General features: G+C 38.2%; 5 protein-coding genes across 13 annotated transcripts in view; 3 read left to right on the top strand and 2 right to left on the bottom strand.

Annotated features, from left to right (window-relative positions):
- Positions 1–2,234, top strand: part of LOC143906043 (lachesin) — a 31,036-nt gene extending 28,802 nt beyond the window's left edge. The window contains exons 6-9 of one of the 2 annotated variants that reach the window (XM_077421814.1): positions 465–593; positions 667–786; positions 1,396–1,566; positions 1,858–2,234. In XM_077421814.1, coding sequence (XP_077277940.1) covers positions 465–593; positions 667–786; positions 1,396–1,566; positions 1,858–2,234 — 797 coding nt within the window. Of the gene's footprint in view, positions 1–461; positions 594–666; positions 787–1,395; positions 1,567–1,857 lie in introns of both variants that reach the window. The other variant, XM_077421813.1, reaches the window with a different exon arrangement.
- LOC143906050 (uncharacterized) lies at positions 2,104–6,326 on the top strand. Of its 2 annotated transcripts, XM_077421822.1 has the most exons (5): positions 2,104–2,243; positions 3,525–3,844; positions 4,209–4,568; positions 4,805–5,220; positions 6,184–6,326. In XM_077421822.1, the coding sequence occupies exons 2-4, from the start codon at positions 3,543–3,545 to the stop codon at positions 5,175–5,177; spliced, it is 1,035 nt and encodes a 344-aa protein (XP_077277948.1). In that variant the 5' UTR covers positions 2,104–2,243; positions 3,525–3,542; the 3' UTR covers positions 5,178–5,220; positions 6,184–6,326. The 2 variants fall into 2 exon arrangements, with proteins under 2 accessions (XP_077277948.1, XP_077277947.1); XM_077421821.1 differs by lacking the exon at positions 6,184–6,326 and having other exon boundaries at positions 2,111–2,243; positions 4,805–5,537.
- Positions 6,327–6,405: 79 nt separating this feature from the next.
- Positions 6,406–11,772, bottom strand: LOC143906042 (RNA-binding protein 47). Of its 3 annotated transcripts, none has more exons than XR_013259425.1 (6): positions 10,138–11,772; positions 8,787–9,380; positions 7,753–7,927; positions 7,045–7,352; positions 6,833–6,916; positions 6,406–6,544 (listed from the first exon to the last, which is right to left on the bottom strand). XR_013259425.1 is itself a non-coding variant. In XM_077421810.1 (6 exons), the coding sequence occupies exons 1-6, from the start codon at positions 10,231–10,233 to the stop codon at positions 6,438–6,440; spliced, it is 1,407 nt and encodes a 468-aa protein (XP_077277936.1). In that variant the 5' UTR covers positions 10,234–11,772; the 3' UTR covers positions 6,406–6,437. The 3 variants fall into 3 exon arrangements, 2 of the variants coding, with proteins under 2 accessions (XP_077277936.1, XP_077277938.1); XM_077421810.1 differs by having other exon boundaries at positions 6,833–6,959; XM_077421812.1 differs by having other exon boundaries at positions 6,406–6,916.
- A 131-nt stretch (positions 11,773–11,903) lies between these two features.
- Positions 11,904–13,902, bottom strand: LOC143906054 (uncharacterized). Of its 2 annotated transcripts, none has more exons than XM_077421833.1 (4): positions 13,630–13,902; positions 12,722–12,891; positions 12,456–12,593; positions 11,904–12,347 (listed from the first exon to the last, which is right to left on the bottom strand). In XM_077421833.1, exons 1-4 carry the CDS (start codon positions 13,823–13,825, stop codon positions 12,084–12,086), a joined length of 768 nt encoding a protein of 255 aa, XP_077277959.1. In that variant the 5' UTR covers positions 13,826–13,902; the 3' UTR covers positions 11,904–12,083. The 2 variants fall into 2 exon arrangements, with proteins under 2 accessions (XP_077277959.1, XP_077277961.1); XM_077421835.1 differs by lacking the exon at positions 13,630–13,902 and adding an exon at positions 13,340–13,476.
- Positions 13,903–14,256: 354 nt separating this feature from the next.
- Positions 14,257–15,374, top strand: part of LOC143906040 (lachesin) — a 61,481-nt gene continuing 60,363 nt past the window's right edge. The window contains exons 1-2 of one of the 4 annotated variants that reach the window (XM_077421804.1): positions 14,257–14,386; positions 14,461–14,548. In XM_077421804.1, coding sequence (XP_077277930.1) covers positions 14,479–14,548 — 70 coding nt within the window. In that variant the 5' untranslated portion in view covers positions 14,257–14,386; positions 14,461–14,478. The remainder of the gene's footprint in view (positions 14,387–14,460; positions 14,549–15,374) is intronic. The other 3 variants (XM_077421805.1, XM_077421807.1, XM_077421808.1) reach the window with 3 other exon arrangements.

The following is a 15,374-nucleotide window of genomic DNA, read 5'->3' as shown; positions in this document are numbered from 1 at the left end:
ACTCCGTCTTCTCTCCGCCGAACGCGTCAGAATCTTGACTTTATATTGTCTCAAAAGCCTCTAATTACCACTCTAATTATCTTATTTCTCATAACTGAAGACACGAAATAATCTATGGTAATATTTCGAAAATATTTCGTACCTAGCGTACCATATATATTTTTAAGCACAGATTTCTCTTATTTAAATCTGGGACGAAAATTCTCATTGGAACAATATCGAAAGAACGATTAATTATTTATTACAAAAGAGTAAAGAGTTTGTTACACAAAGTTTTTTTATTTGACGAAAGAGAACCGCGCAGATAGATGATACGTAGCGCATCTTCTGCATAAAGGAGATGATGTTTGAGAGAAACGATCGGTCGTACGAATAAGTTTATTGTGTCGAAAACCGAGAGCGTCTGAAAGACATCTGGATTTCCGAATCTCTCATTCTTTATCACGTCGGAAATGTTAAAGCAGCGCGTACGTTTGAGGGCGAGCAACTTCATCTGCGGGGCATTCAGCGGCAGGAGATGGGATCTTATCTCTGTATCGCGTCGAACGGAGTGCCGCCGTCGGTCAGCAAGAGATATTACGTCAACGTCCGTTGTAAGTGTACGCGTGTTGCTACTAGCAACTTCCGTTCGATCAACTTACACTAACTGCATCTTTCTCGTTAAAGTCAAACCGCTGATTAAAGTCTCAAACCAGTTAGTAGCGGCGCCGGTCGACAGCGATGTCCTTCTCCAGTGCTACGTAGAGTCCTCGCCGAAGGCTCTGAACACATGGTACAGAAATAATGGTGAGAGAACACCTACTTTCGTTTCGCGTGCACCAGATACTTGTCTATTTCTTTCGACAGCACAGGCTATAATAAATATAATGCTTAAACGCTTTGTAATTATCTCTTTTTTTCTCATCTCAGTCATCACTTGGGGCACTTTTTATTGATCAATTTAGCTGACTTTTACCTATTCATTGACATTCTCTGTACTAGGATTAACGAAAAACTCGTTGATGAAAGTGTATGAAGCATTTTGTTTGTACCAGGAACGCGCGTTTTAACGGTTCTACGTCGACTTTATTATATATGCACCAGGATTAAAAAGCTATATAAAAAATTTTATATGGCAATTTGATAAAAATTTGATGAAAAGTTAGATAATTTAGTCATTCTCTCTGCGAGAATAGCCAACGGCAGTTTATTATTATTCATACCATTGAATTAATAATTTTATTGAAAAGAGAAAAATATGAATTTCTTTTAAGTTGATAAAAATATGTCCTTACGTGGCGCATCCTCTTATCTCCACTTCTCAAAAAAGCTTCAAATAAAAAGGATTCTGTTTTTAAATATAGATATAAATATATGTTCTCTCGATAGAATTATCTCGAAAGATATTTACTTTAGGAGTCAAACTACTCGCTGACGAGAAACACGATATATCGGAAGTTACCATCAACGATTATGCATATCAGCTAAATCTCACTGTCAGACACCTTGACAAATCTGATTTCGGCACTTACACGTGCTCGGCTGAAAACGCTTTTGGAAAAATGGAAGGGTCCATAAGATTACAAGGTACAGTAGCATCTGTTCGTATAAATGTCGTAAAAAAATCCATAAATTAAATATCGTAGATCCACAATGTTACTAAGGTCCGCCGAAAGCAATTCTTGTCTATTTTGTTTACCTTATTATTTTTATAGAACGCGTTAAATACAATACGTGCACACGCATAAAGAAGAAAATGGATTATATTCCATAATTTATACGTTTATGTTTAAAATTTTTTTAATGTTTATATATACGTCTGGCCTCTTAATTGACAATACCCGTAATCGTCCCCGTTGCTTCGAAATCAAATTACAGAGCTGCAGATATCCAAACCAACGACAGTCTCCACGCGAAATACCGAGACCATCGAGAAGCATACCTGGCGCAAACAGACGGAGAAGAAGGGGAAGAAACACTCATATGTACTCGACAAGGAGTCGGATCTGATCCCGAAGAATACGGGCCACACCACACCGATGTCCAGGCGAAATTTATCGAGTTCCTTGCCAAATATCGCGAACAAATCGAGAATCTCCGCGTTTCCGGCGCCGGCACCGGCTCCAGCGCATTCGGCACCGACGCAACTGGGCGCCCAGAAACCCCCATTTAATGGTGTTAAATCATTACGCGATTCACGATTATGTCACGTCGGTCTCGTCGTGATCGTCCTGATGATTTTAATTCACGATTGAATTTGGAAAGTAAGACTCTTTCACGACAATGAGATCGTACAATTACAACGAAATTGGATCATTCATCGTTATTTCAATTGTTGAAAGACACGCGAAGTGGAATTACGTGTAATCGATATTAAAATAATTTTCTGCCATATTTTCATTTAAGTGTCAGAAGAACGTGATGCAAAATATCGAATGCATCGATATTTTGCTGTAAATAATGAGACATTTTTATGACAATAAATGTAGTTACGTCTGAAAAGTAAATGAGATCACGAAAAGTATCTGAGAAGTAGATCACGCTGTTAAAAATGTTCGCTTGTAAATGCCATCATTATACAAAATGCATTCCAGACGATACAGTATTTGCTAATAACAATTTTTCGTCGAACATAAAGCGGTAAATTGACGCGCGATATTGTTCTTTTATTTTTATTTCAATGGAAGAACATCATTTTACATATTTTCAAATGTAGGCATTATTAAACCTAAGAATTATAAGAATCGTCCCGATTGGTTCGTGTAATTATCGCGCAGTTAATGGGTATATACATTGACAGAGTAATTAAAGAGGGGTCCATATACTAAAAATTGACTGAATTTGGGGTCGTTGGTCTTTAGAAACCGACTGAATTAAATTCATTCGTCTCTAGGAACAGCCATATTTAACTCTAACGAGAATTATGACATGTATATATGTATGACAATAAATGTTGTTTCTACTATCATCCGCGAGCGCGATCTTCCTCTTTCAGGATGTCCTAGCGCTTTTCTTTTCAGCGGATTTTTTAAATACATAATCTAATTTAAACGCTTTAATTAATTTAATAAAAGAAAAACAAAATACTTGAACTACGTGTACCACGGACGTGATTATTAATTTACTTATAAATAGTGATACACGATAAAAAGTCTATCTTAGATTATTCATAATTCGTGTCAGAATTCAGGATAGAATTTTATTTCTAATTTTATGTACTGGGTAAAACAAAAACGTTTGAAACCCTTTTTCCCGCTAGAGTGCACACATATATATGTCATGTCAAAGTACCTGACACATGTACCTGAAATTATAAATAAAATTTTGTTCTCAAATCTGACGCGAATTAGGTCGTTTAAAGTGGACTTAATGCAGCATTATAACATCGATGAAACATTTTGTAAGAGTGCATCTATTTTTTTAATATACGTATAATCATTCAATATTGCAAAAAAAATCATATTGCGCGACATTCGGATATATCGCGATAGTGATAAAAGAAATGTCGGTTATTCGATGATACTGATTTGCGTTATCATCGCCAGGAGGAAAAAGCCACGAGGATGTGCCGCCCACACATACGTTTTACTCGTCGCTCGCTGTCTCGAAGACTCTTAGTTAATTCAACGATTTCGTCGCGAGCGAGTTCCACGACAATGAAGCAGTTATTAATTATTTATCTTCTTTGCACGTTCTTCCAAGCGGCGTTATTGGCGTCGCCATGTATGAGGATCACATACAAACGAACGAATGATGTTGGCTTTCAGTGCACTCAGTTAACGACACTGCAACAGCACTTGGACGAAGCATGGACCAACACGACGATCATTACGATTTTCGATTCGAATATACCTAACATACCCGGGTAAGAAAAGAGAAGAAATTGTCCGGAGGTTGTAAGAAAAAATTGATTGAATTGGCATTACGATATAACCGATTTTTAACATAATATATATGACGATAACGCATTTTATTTTATCGTGAATTTTATATAATATCTCTCCGATATTTATATTTTGATACATTCGAATTTGCGCTCTAACTTTTCTTCTTTTATTTTACAAAGAATATTCAGCATTTCCTTTTAGTAACTGTTTATATCATATATTTCGGAATATTCTGAGCAATCTTTTTTTGAATATTCATTGTTTATCGAATATTACACTCAGTTTCGTGAATTTTTCCTACCTTCGAAGTAATTTACGATTTTTTACTTTATTCTACCAAAGACACAATTTTGCGAGATTCGGGGCGACTCTCGTGACTTTAGATCTACATGAATCGGGCATACAGACGTGCGACGCTCAGGCATTCGTAGGTCTCACGAAGCTGAAAAAGCTGATGCTCTGGGGCAATAAACTGACAAGTGTGCCAGGAGATTGGTTCGTGAACATGCAACACTCCCTGCAGACTTTGGACGTGTCGTTCAACTTTATTCGGTGGATCGACTATACGGTCTTCCAGATGCTTCATAATTTGGAGAACTTTTACTTCGACTACAACCAACTGAGCTATATCGATTACAACATGTTCGCTTATCTGGGTAATTTGAAGAAAGCAAAATTCAGCAAGAATCCATGGAGTTGGCCGTAAGTTAAATCGAAATATTGTAAACATTAACGAAGATACTGGCTTAATTACTTTGTTATTACCACGAATAATCTAATACGAAAATTTTCTTATTCGCACTAATCCGCAAATTTAATTATGTTAACAAAAAGAAAGCTTACGCATCCTCTTAAATAAGCTAAAAAGAACATTAATAAAATGAATGATTTTTTGTCAGATTTTTATACATGTGCTAACGTGTGCAATGCGCTTGCAGGTATCGCGCTCGTTTGACATGGCAATTGGAGAACCAGAAGGTTGAGATGTTAGACACATGGGAAGATTGGAACTGGATGAGCGCCGTGATCAAGGACTGTGTCGAGAGTGGCCGCGGCGAGTTGCCAAGCGATAAGGTACTCGATTGCGCCGTGGAGAAGCTGCTCGCGTTCACGTACGAGACCTTCAGCACGCAGGAGAGGAGTAGCCCGGGTGGATGCAGCGAGCAGACCATGCGATTAGTACGTTGCACGAGACCGAGCAATGCCACTGGTGACACCGATTACGAAACGGTACGGAAGATCTTGGAGGATTATTCTACGATTCTACCGTCAATGCAAAGAGCATTGAGCCCCTTCCCGTTGAAACGATAAACGCGATGTCTCTGTCTTCTTAGAAACTTCTTTTAGGATAAAGGTAAATCTTGAGACCCTTCTACCATAAATTTATTACCGTGTACTCTATAATTCTTCAAATGGATAAATAAAAAGAAAAATGCGTGATTATACATTTCATGTATAGCATTCTACATATTTGATATTTATATCACAAAAAAAGAGAAGTATATTTCTTCTGTATTAATAAAATGAGAAGGATTAAAGAAAAAAAGTATAAGATTAGAAATTCATACAAAAATAATACCTTTATTAAATTAAACTTTTCCGCTATACGATATGTGAATTATGCATAAAGGTATTACGAACTACACATAACATATGATCACAGATTCAATACTGCAACACGCTATGCGTATCTTACAATTAAAATAATTATTCTGGGCACAGCCGGTCTCTTATTTAAACTGAACATAAATATTAATCTTTCATTACATGTACCTACGTAAAAAATGAGTATTTAAAAGAATATATTTTAATAATGTGTGATAAACGAACATACTTAGAACTTTAAAGATAAAATACTTTTTAACATAAATATGTTAATTGCTTAAAAGAACAATAAGTAAGAAGTTACGAAATCTCTTGCAGTTATACGAAACTTGCAAGTATCAAATTTTTAAAATTATTATAGATACATTTTCAGACATGAGTCCATCATATTGCACAAATAAATTTTTAAAATGGCCATTGGTATAAACAGTTAAATTTTATAGATTATAATTCCATCAAATATGTATTGTAGATTGACACAAGTTTTAATAATTAGCTTTTCAATATTTCTCAGGCACTTTTTTTAAAGCACACTGTCTAAGAACTGTGATTTAAAATCAATTTTTGAATCGAGAAACTTTATTAATTATTATCATCGTTAAAATGAATGGCCATGTATATGTCATGGATAATATTTGTTATATAGATTAAAATTTCACCAAACACATTGTAATGTTGCAAGCTTGAATAATTTAGAATTAAAATATTTTAGGTACTCAAATAGAATGTATCTCGAGCACTCTGGCATTCAAGAGTATATTGTCTTAAAATTGTAACTTAAAATCCAATGTTGAACTGAGATATTCCATTAGTCAATGTCAATATTTAATAAATGTTAAAAAACTTGAGAAAAATAAATAAGAAAGAGTTGTTGAGCTTTTCTTTTTCAACTGCGTCAGTAGATTTTGCACGTGTATGTAACAATTGAAGAGAAAAGATGGAAACAAATGGTAAATAGTAGCTGATCTAATTTTGAACTATTCCTGGAGATTGCCACACAATCGGTGCATCAGTCACACAGTTAATGTCCATTCCTGATTGAATATAATGCTGTTCGTATAATAGCTGCGGCGCTAAAAAAATACACGCAAAATTGCGTTAAAACGCAGTGCGTTGTGTATTGCAAAAATATGTTTCGAGGCAAACGAAAAGCGCGAACGAGATTTCGCGATATAAACGATACTTGTCGATTACTATCGAAAATCGAAATTTTGTAAATATTACGCGTGTTTTCGTTGTCGGAGTTGAATTAATTCGCGTAGAAGCATTTTGTCAAAATCGCCTTTGATTCAACGCGCGCAAATACAGAACAAAATAATCAAAAGCTTTTAATATAACACAAGCCAAAATGTTATACGTACCGATATTCGCCATATCGGTTAAATATTGGTAGACTTGAACGGATGCCACGCTCATGGCTTCATGTTTCGACGCCATTGGTTCCCCTTGAAATTCGAACATTATTACATCATCTTTGTGAATAGTTACCTAAAACAACGCGACACAAAAGAAAATAGTGAATCATCAGGCATAAATAAAAAATAAGTTGTCGCTAATTTATTAAGGCGTTTACTCTGCCAACATAACCGGACGTATCCACTATCTGTACGCAGTCAAAGGTGCACGTCGCATCGAATCTCTCCTTGACCAAGCTCTGCAGGATTTTCATCTGTGCCAGGTAAACGCTGTCCTCGTGTGTTTTCGCGAACGCTTTGATGGAGCGTTTCTTTCCTTGTTTCAAGCGCGGAATTTCGGTCTTTTGGACATTCGAGTTGGCTGCCGCCTCGCGAATGTATCGTTGTCTTTCCAAAACCTTGGACGCTCCGATGGGTTTCGCCCAACGGACCTCCCAACCCTGTTTCTCGACAATGCTATTTGTTTCTAAAAGCAAAAAGGTATTCGTACAAAGAATTATACGCAAATCGGTTTTTCATCACAAGTTTGAAATAAAATACAATTTTTGGAGCAAAGACAACTATTTCCATTTAGCTGTGAAAAAGTATTAGTAACATTAATTTAATGATGTATATATTCTAATCTCTCAAGAAAACGAATGCGAGGAGAAAATATTTTTATCAACAGGATTAATTTTGTGCGATAATTATGTGTTATTGTGAGAAATAAAAATACAAAATGTTATTAGTTACAATTAACAATCTGTTTATCAAGATTTGGTATGTTTCCGCTGAAATCACTCTATATTTACTCCCCTTCGCGTTTCTTAAGTTTTTTTTATTTACTTCATTGCCTTTGGCTCGGGTTACGTCGCTCGCATACTCACTTTGCATTATGTCCATTACAGTCTGCGCGGCTTCGCGATTCTCGTAGTGAATGAAAGCGAAGTGATTGATCTTCTTCAGCTTCAATATTGGCACGTTCGTGTGCCTGTAGAGGATCTCCTTCACCTTCTGCTGCGGCATATCGAGCGCGAGGTTCCTTACGAACAGAGCCGTCACCTATTTGTCATCGCGTACGATATTGAGTTAGTGCAACATATCCGTTTCACGCCATTCTATATATATATAAAATATATATACAGGATATATATATATATATATGCAATGATATAAAATGTGATTTCGCCGCGGCAGATTTATCTCACGTCAACGCGCGCGTTCTTTATACAGAATTCTTACAAAAATATATTATTACACCGTTTTTCGTCGCAATATATTCCTGGGAAATTAAAAGAAGCGAGAATCTTTTTTTTGCAATTAAAATATCTATTTTAAAATTTGCTAATTCAATCAACATCGAATTCAATCACAGCGAGTAATTTGTAATATGTAAGTTTTATAATAAGTTTAGCACTATTCACATTCTATAATATTCGATACAAAAATTAGATACATTTTTAATCACGTTTTTAATCAATTTTGTCGAAATATAATAAAATTACTAATAAGCCATTGCAAGTGAAAAAGCCATATTTTTTTAATTCTTCCCAATTTGAAATATATTTGTACAATTACACAAAACGCGATATGTATGAACGCTCCGATTTATTCAATCTCCGTTTCGATAATATTATACGTATCCCGTAAAATGTAGTATTATTTTTGTATGTTTTATTTATTTTATAGAATCGTATACATTTTTTTTCGTTATACCGATCATTATCTCTTCAAATATCACGTCTATCGTTACGCATACATTATTGAATTTGGTAAATGAAATACCTAGTTGCGAAGAGAGAGAAAAACCTGCACGCGTTGAATTAAAAAAAAGATAGGAAGACTAAAATTGTAAAAAAATTAGAACGATAAAATAGTAATCGATTTCTTCCAATTTTGAGAAAACTTGGAGAAGATTCACCGTTTCCATGATGTCCTCGTCGATCGGATCGCCCGGCTCCGGATCCGCCCAGTCCACCGCGATCTCGTGGTCCCAAAGCATCACTTTGCCGGGTATGAGCTTGCGCCGGGCCATCGCGGCCGCCCGATGATCTCGGAACTCGACGAAGATAAAACCGCGATTTAGGCTGCGATCGTGGGCGCTCGGGTACAAGTAGACGTCCGTGATGCCGTCCAGGATCTTGGTCAGCTCCTCCATAAACTCCGGCTTGGTCTTGGTCTTGGGTACACCGCCGAAGAAGAGCCGACAGTTGTCCATGGACTTGACCACGCCGATGCGATGCCCCGGCCGGATCTCGTGGCCGTCCAGGCGCTCGCACGCCTTCCGGGCGATCCGCGGGTTTTCGTACAACGCGAACGCGTAGCCGCGCGTCGACCCGGAAAAGTCGAGCATCAGTCGCAGCTCCAAAAGTCGGCCCACTTGCTCCAGCAACGGCATCAGCTCGTCCTCGTAGCAATCGCGTGGCAAACGACCCAGGAACACCTCCGCGCCCTTAACGCGCTGCCGTTCACCGCGCGAAACTTCTGGCGCCGTCAACCGTCGCTGGCCGTTCTCCTGCGTACACGAAATGCTTTCTTTTTTTTTTTGCGCGGTTGTGCGATGATAGGAGAAAGAAGACTTGGAGATGTATATAGATATATATATATATATATATATTAATTATTTGACTTGATTAGAATATTTAGAAAAGAGGACAGCTCCGTCATAACTAACAAGTGAAGAGAAACGCGTTTTATCATGGATACATTCATTAATTATTTATCTGATCAAGACGGAGCTCTCTAAACGCAGAGTTGATTATAATTTATTAGTAGATTAATATATATAAGACAAGTGTTATAAAGAAATCCACATATTATTGCTCTTGCTGATGTTTTCAAGTTATTATTTCAACATTTTTTAACTTCTATATATACTCGCAAGGGAAAGATTATTTCGCTACGTCTGTCGACAACGTGTATTAATACCGAAAGATAGATAAAAAATAAGACGAGAAGTTACACACAAATTAAATTTTCACAAATCACATCGATCGCTTTTTCAAGCTATTATCTCAATATCTTTCAACTTCTATATTCGCGAAAGGATTATTTAAAGATTATTTCCCGATAGCAAGGGCGTCTCGATATCAAAAGATAAGATATAAATTATAAGGAAACTTCCGTATATTGTACTTATCGTAAGTCATTCTCCCCGTTTTCAAGCGACTACTTTAATTTGTGTCTCACCCTGAAAAATTATTTCGTTCTCTAGCCGAATTCGCATTGGTATCGAAAGATAAGTAAAGTAGTCGCGGGATTTCTGTCTGTACCTGCACGAGCTCGTACTCCGTGCGACGCAGCATCTCCAGGAGTCGCATGGTACGCTGACACTCCCCGGCGAGGTCCATATCCCCGTCGTCGCTCATCGTAATCGACGTATAATCCCGTGAACTGGACGTAGCGAACAAACTCAACAAACAAACTGATCTCCCTCCGGATTCCGGGTGATCGACGGAAGGATTGGAGGCATTGGAGGGCTGTAGAGGTGAGACGGGGAAGGGGGAGTGGGGGTCGAGGCGTTTGGGGCCGGATTCCGGGAAATGTGCAACGCGAGACGCGGCCAAGTCGTTTTTTGCGATAGACTCCGCTACTCGCTACGCATTTTTATTGGAGTCCGAGGTGGGGTCCGAGGGCTCGACAATTATTTTTCTTTCTAGATTTCTAGAACAAGCTTTTATTTTCCTTCTCGTTAATTCTTTTTGAAGAAGCTTTATAAAAAATTCATTCTACATTTGTTTTTACTCCGAGGCTCGTTTAAAACACTCCGAATTATTGTAAAACTATAATAGCTAATGAGTTAAATCATTATTTTTACGTTATTGCCTCGCTTCAATCTTTGTATTTTCGCAATTGTTCATCAAATGTCTACGTAAATGCACAGCGTGTCACAATTTATATCCTTACATGTACACGACTTTATTTTACGCTCGAAAATACAATTTACAATGTAACTTGAGTATTCAAGATCATAGATCACATCGTGAAGAATAAGTCTAATGAAGTTGGAGAAACAGAACGGTTATAATGTTGACGCTATGTTTTTATGCGTGAAAAGAAAGCTATTGAGATAGTAGAAGGTGATTACGCAGAATCTTATGGTTCTCTTGCTTTTACGCGTAAACAAAGAGAGAAGAGGAGAATATTTTTACAATGGTTCCTGAGCGAGAAATAAAACGAAACGACTCTATGCGGAGTTTACGCTCCATTTTATTAATGTTATCTTTTATCACACGTTTTATATACTTTCTTAAAAATGCATTTAGTACGAATTTAGCTTTTTATTTTAAAAATCAATTTCTATTAAATCCAATTTTTATAAATTTATATTATTTCGATAAATCTACGAGATATTAGAAAAATTTCCCTACAATAACTTCATGTTAACTCTGTAAGTGTACTTAATTACGAAAGTTTATACGGCACAATTAACGTGGCGATCGTGGCGCAGAGAAATGTGGGGTCACGATGAGCCGAAAATCCGATTTCAAATATTTGCTTTTAAATATTTGCATGTGTCGTTTTGGTGGATACTTTCGTGATGTGACGCGTGTCAATCGTGGTGGTAATTTTTTTACACTTTATTATTAAAATCACTGTGGAGTCAATAATTAAAAATAAAATCTAATATCTTTAATCTTATAATCATAGCTATAACTATTATTGAGATAAAGATTACCTTTTAAATATATTCAAATTTGTAAGCACTAAAGATTATAAGTTGAAAAAGAAGTTTAAAAATAATTTAAATTTTCTATCTTTTCTGTATCTTATGCGAAAAGCGAAAGCAAATATCAATAGCTGCTGGAGTAGCTGACGGTAAGCGGTAAACTCCAGTCGATAACAAATTGAACAATTTTTTTATTACTTTACGATTTCATTATAATATAGATAAATTTGCATTTTGAGGCATTCATAACGTTCAATTACTTTTAAATAATTTACGCAATTTATAAAAGTTATCATACCAAGTAACCCTTCCGTAGAATACTAAATTACTTAAAAGGGAGAAAAACGAAGAAAGCAAAAGCCATTAGTATTTATATATAACGCCACAAATATTTAATAAAATTATAAATTATATGCGATTTATATAACGTGCGTATAAAAACCATTCGCAGAATGCATTTATTTACATACTAATAATCTTAGAAAGGCAGTATCAGCGACAAATCATCCAAAGATGAGTCGCAAAAATAATTTCTTCTTCTCTGTACAATTATAAGGTATCCAAATCGCAGTCCGTACAGTTGAGATCGTCGATCCTATTGTAGAGCGAATTTTGCGACACAGGTGCCCCGTCCTCGAATAACGCACCGAACCGTTTGTAATCCTCGACTAATTGATGAATTTTGTCACTGATATCCGGACACGCAATCCCGCTCTCAATTACGTGACTCAGCCTATCGATATTGTCCGCGCAGATCGAAGATTGTTCTATGAGCTGTAATTCCTCCTTCAATGCCGCGTTCAATATAGTCGCCTGGAAAAACCACGAGAGTTACATAATGCTTGAATGGCATTTACATATAGCGAAAACAGCGACGATTGTTTTTTTTTTTTTTCCAGTGATTAAAACCGCGATACGTACTCGTTTCGCTCTCTGCTGGAATTCCTCCAATTTCCCGCGCATGCACTCAAGCTCTGCTTCCGCGTATTGCACTCCTTGAAGTTTATCCTCGTCCGCCAGAACATTGTCGGGTACAGCGATGAATTTGTTCACAATATTCTGTTTGGAATAAAATATGGGTTAATGTCATATTTACAACTTCCTTCGCGATTTTTACTTTAAAATAGGCATAACCTAATAAAATATAATTGGACATATAGATTCAGGGAGTATGCGAAAACAATTACCTCTATATTTTTCAAATAAGGCACCGAGGCTGCATAATACGCTTTTACAAGTCTCTCCTCGTTTGCCTTTAGCACGGCCAAGTTTTCTGAATCTGGTTTATATATTTTTTCCAACGTCTCGCATAACTTTTTGCTCCTAGACTGTATTCTTTCCATCACAATATTCTTGACTGTAACAGACCAAAGAGAGAGAGAGAGAGATTACTATGAAAAGTCATTCATGATTTTTTATAAACTAGAAACATCCAGTTAATACAATGGATATAAAAACACTTGACGCAACAGTAGTCTTTCACAGAAAGTGAACAAAAGATCTAAGGTTACAATCGCGTTAAAAGCTAAACTATCAAGTTTCAAAAAATTCCGTTTCTTCTCAAATAAAATTAAGGTTTTGTCGAGTTGTAATATTTTGCTTTTTTCTCTCAATAAATTTTCTAGGTAAATATGAGCAATAATATTGCGACGCGACATTTACAATTGTATATGACTCGTGGAAACATGAAAAAATTAAAAGTAGGAGAAAAGCTAAAGAAATCGCGCGTAAGGATGCCACGAAAATAAGACGGGAAAGGATTGGCGAGACAAAGAACGCGTTCGTCGAGAGGCAACGCTTCCCACCGGTCGTGTAGGGTCCTCGTGGAGCGACGAAGCGAGACGCCGCGTTCGCGTCACCCCCCTCGCGAAAAATCCGTTGAAAGCATCTCGGTCGCTGGACGAGTGTGACTCTAGTCATGATCGAATGCCACATGAAACCAGAGTACACCCATCCAGCGGCGGCGAGACGAGCGGAACGGTCGGCGGTCGGCGTCCCCTCTCCTTCCGACGCGTTCGTCGGCGAAGCGCGGTCTGAAAAAAAAGCGTCGCGCGTCGAGTTCGGTCGAGTTCTGTGAATGCTGGTAGCGACTTACGAGTCGCGCATACGGCTCGGGAATGGAAGCCGAACAGCTGCATCTCGTATTCCTCGCGTTTGCGCTTCCGCGACTCGGCGGAAGCGGCGTCGTCGCTCTCCATCACGGGACGAGACGAGGACGAGACGGGACGATCGGGACGAGAGGACTCCTCCGCTCCTCGGGAACACCTTGACGTCCGTGGACAAATGAACATGGCGTCCCTTCGCTCGCGTCGCTCGCGTATACGAAAGCGTCCTTTGTCCCGAGTTCCGACGCGTTCGGCGTTCGCCAATGTACCAATGCATAGCGAGAGCGAGTAGCGAGTATCGGAGTATCGCGAACGGTGGGGCGACGCCGGCGACGGGCGACGTGATCCTTCGCGCCCGCCCGCGGCCGATGCGGCCGACAAGCGACGACAGCGTCGCTTCGAACAACGGACTAACGGACGTCTCTCGAAGTTGAATCTGATTCATCGTGAATCTCGATCGATCATGGAGACGCCGCATTGATAAGTGCAGATTTTGACTGAGACGCATCTTATCGACGCGGTTAATTTGGATTTTAGTAGCGAGGGACGTCGGCTGGATGGCGCCGCATGTTCCTTTTTGCGCTTCAAATAGTTCAAATCAGTTTTTCCCGCAATTGCGAGGTGCGAGGCTGCGAGCGATGACCAGAGGTTTCTCTCTGCCGGAGCACAACGTTTGGACTCGATCCCACGAACTCGAGCTCGATACCCTGCGGACACTCGCACACAGTCCCACACGCATGCACGTATGTACACATTTATTCCTTCTTATCTATACGAAAAATGGAATCAGTTTATCAACCATGCTCTTTGTCTGTCGCTAGGAAAGAGACATCTAATAAATGCGCAGTCCAAAGAATTTTTTTTCCGCATACGGTATGCGGACTGCATATTTGGACGGATATTTGCAAGGTAATTTACAACGCCGTTTTTATATCTAAGCGCAATAATTACGACCTGGGTAAACCCAGTCCGCGACACGATTTGATAAATATTAATTAAACGCCAACGCACGTACCTGATGTTTCTCTCGATGAATTTTTATACTTCCTATATTTGTAAATTTACTAGCGTTCGCAGTTTACGTTGTTGTTCCATGCGAACGATGATACATGCCGATTAGCGAGGGCCCTGTTTGTTATCGCGTGCACATTTAGCACGCAACGGAAATATATGTATGGCACCGTTCACCTGACAATCATGAATCTCAAATATTTTCTGTCACGCTTTATCAGTGCACGGCTAAACACACGCGTGTCTCCATGAAACTCGACGCGTAACTTTCCCGTGGAAATTTCAGAAATATAGGAAAATGCAGAAACGAAGCATTTCTCCACCTCTCTCGAATCGATGTCCTGCTCGAATCTCGAGTTTCACTTATATTCGTAGATTGATTCAAGCAGAAATTTCATTTGACGTTAAACGTATATAACTACTTTTGATTATATATTTATGAATTAATTAAAATGGATGTAATAAATTATAAATGGTCGACATTAAAACAGACCACGTTCCTCTTTCGAATGCGCCGCGTATTGAGAATAATTTTACTCGCGCGATATTGCATATATATATGTGTCTCTCCGCGTAGGGATCACATTAATCACGATTGCATAATTGCGGCCGAGTGAATCACGTCTCGTTCACGCATATGCGGTCAATATAACAATGTTTTCCTTTCCCGACGGCCTGACGACACATATTTATTTTCGGTGAAAGGTAATTCACGGAAAAGTAA

Source organism: Temnothorax americanus, unplaced genomic scaffold, assembly GCF_048541705.1.
Source record: "Temnothorax americanus isolate GAGA-0224 unplaced genomic scaffold, ASM4854170v1 Scaffold7, whole genome shotgun sequence".
Classification (NCBI taxonomy): Eukaryota; Metazoa; Arthropoda; class Insecta; order Hymenoptera; family Formicidae; genus Temnothorax; species Temnothorax americanus.
The sequence above is the reverse complement of the archived record's forward strand: the minus strand, read 5'-3'. Positions and strand labels throughout refer to the sequence as shown.

Excerpts from the sequence above, each read along its gene's own strand:
- LOC143906054 (XM_077421833.1), bottom strand. The coding sequence starts at position 13,825 with ATGTTCATTTGTCCACGGACGTCAAGGTGTTCCCGAGGAGCGGAGGAG. Across the intron at positions 12,594-12,721 it reads CTTATTTGAAAAATATAGAG|AATATTGTGAACAAATTCAT; the intron begins GTAATTGTTTTC and ends TATTCCAAACAG. Across the intron at positions 12,348-12,455 it reads TCCAGCAGAGAGCGAAACGA|GCGACTATATTGAACGCGGC; the intron begins GTACGTATCGCG and ends TGGTTTTTCCAG.
- LOC143906042 (XM_077421810.1), bottom strand. The coding sequence starts at position 10,233 with ATGAGCGACGACGGGGATATGGACCTCGCCGGGGAGTGTCAGCGTACC. Across the intron at positions 9,381-10,137 it reads CGGAGTACGAGCTCGTGCAG|GAGAACGGCCAGCGACGGTT; the intron begins GTACAGACAGAA and ends TCGTGTACGCAG. Across the intron at positions 7,353-7,752 it reads TGTAATGGACATAATGCAAA|AAACAAATAGCATTGTCGAG; the intron begins GTGAGTATGCGA and ends TTTTGCTTTTAG.
- LOC143906050 (XM_077421822.1), top strand. The coding sequence starts at position 3,543 with ATGTGCCGCCCACACATACGTTTTACTCGTCGCTCGCTGTCTCGAAGA. Across the intron at positions 3,845-4,208 it reads AATATACCTAACATACCCGG|ACACAATTTTGCGAGATTCG; the intron begins GTAAGAAAAGAG and ends ATTCTACCAAAG. Across the intron at positions 4,569-4,804 it reads AAGAATCCATGGAGTTGGCC|GTATCGCGCTCGTTTGACAT; the intron begins GTAAGTTAAATC and ends ATGCGCTTGCAG.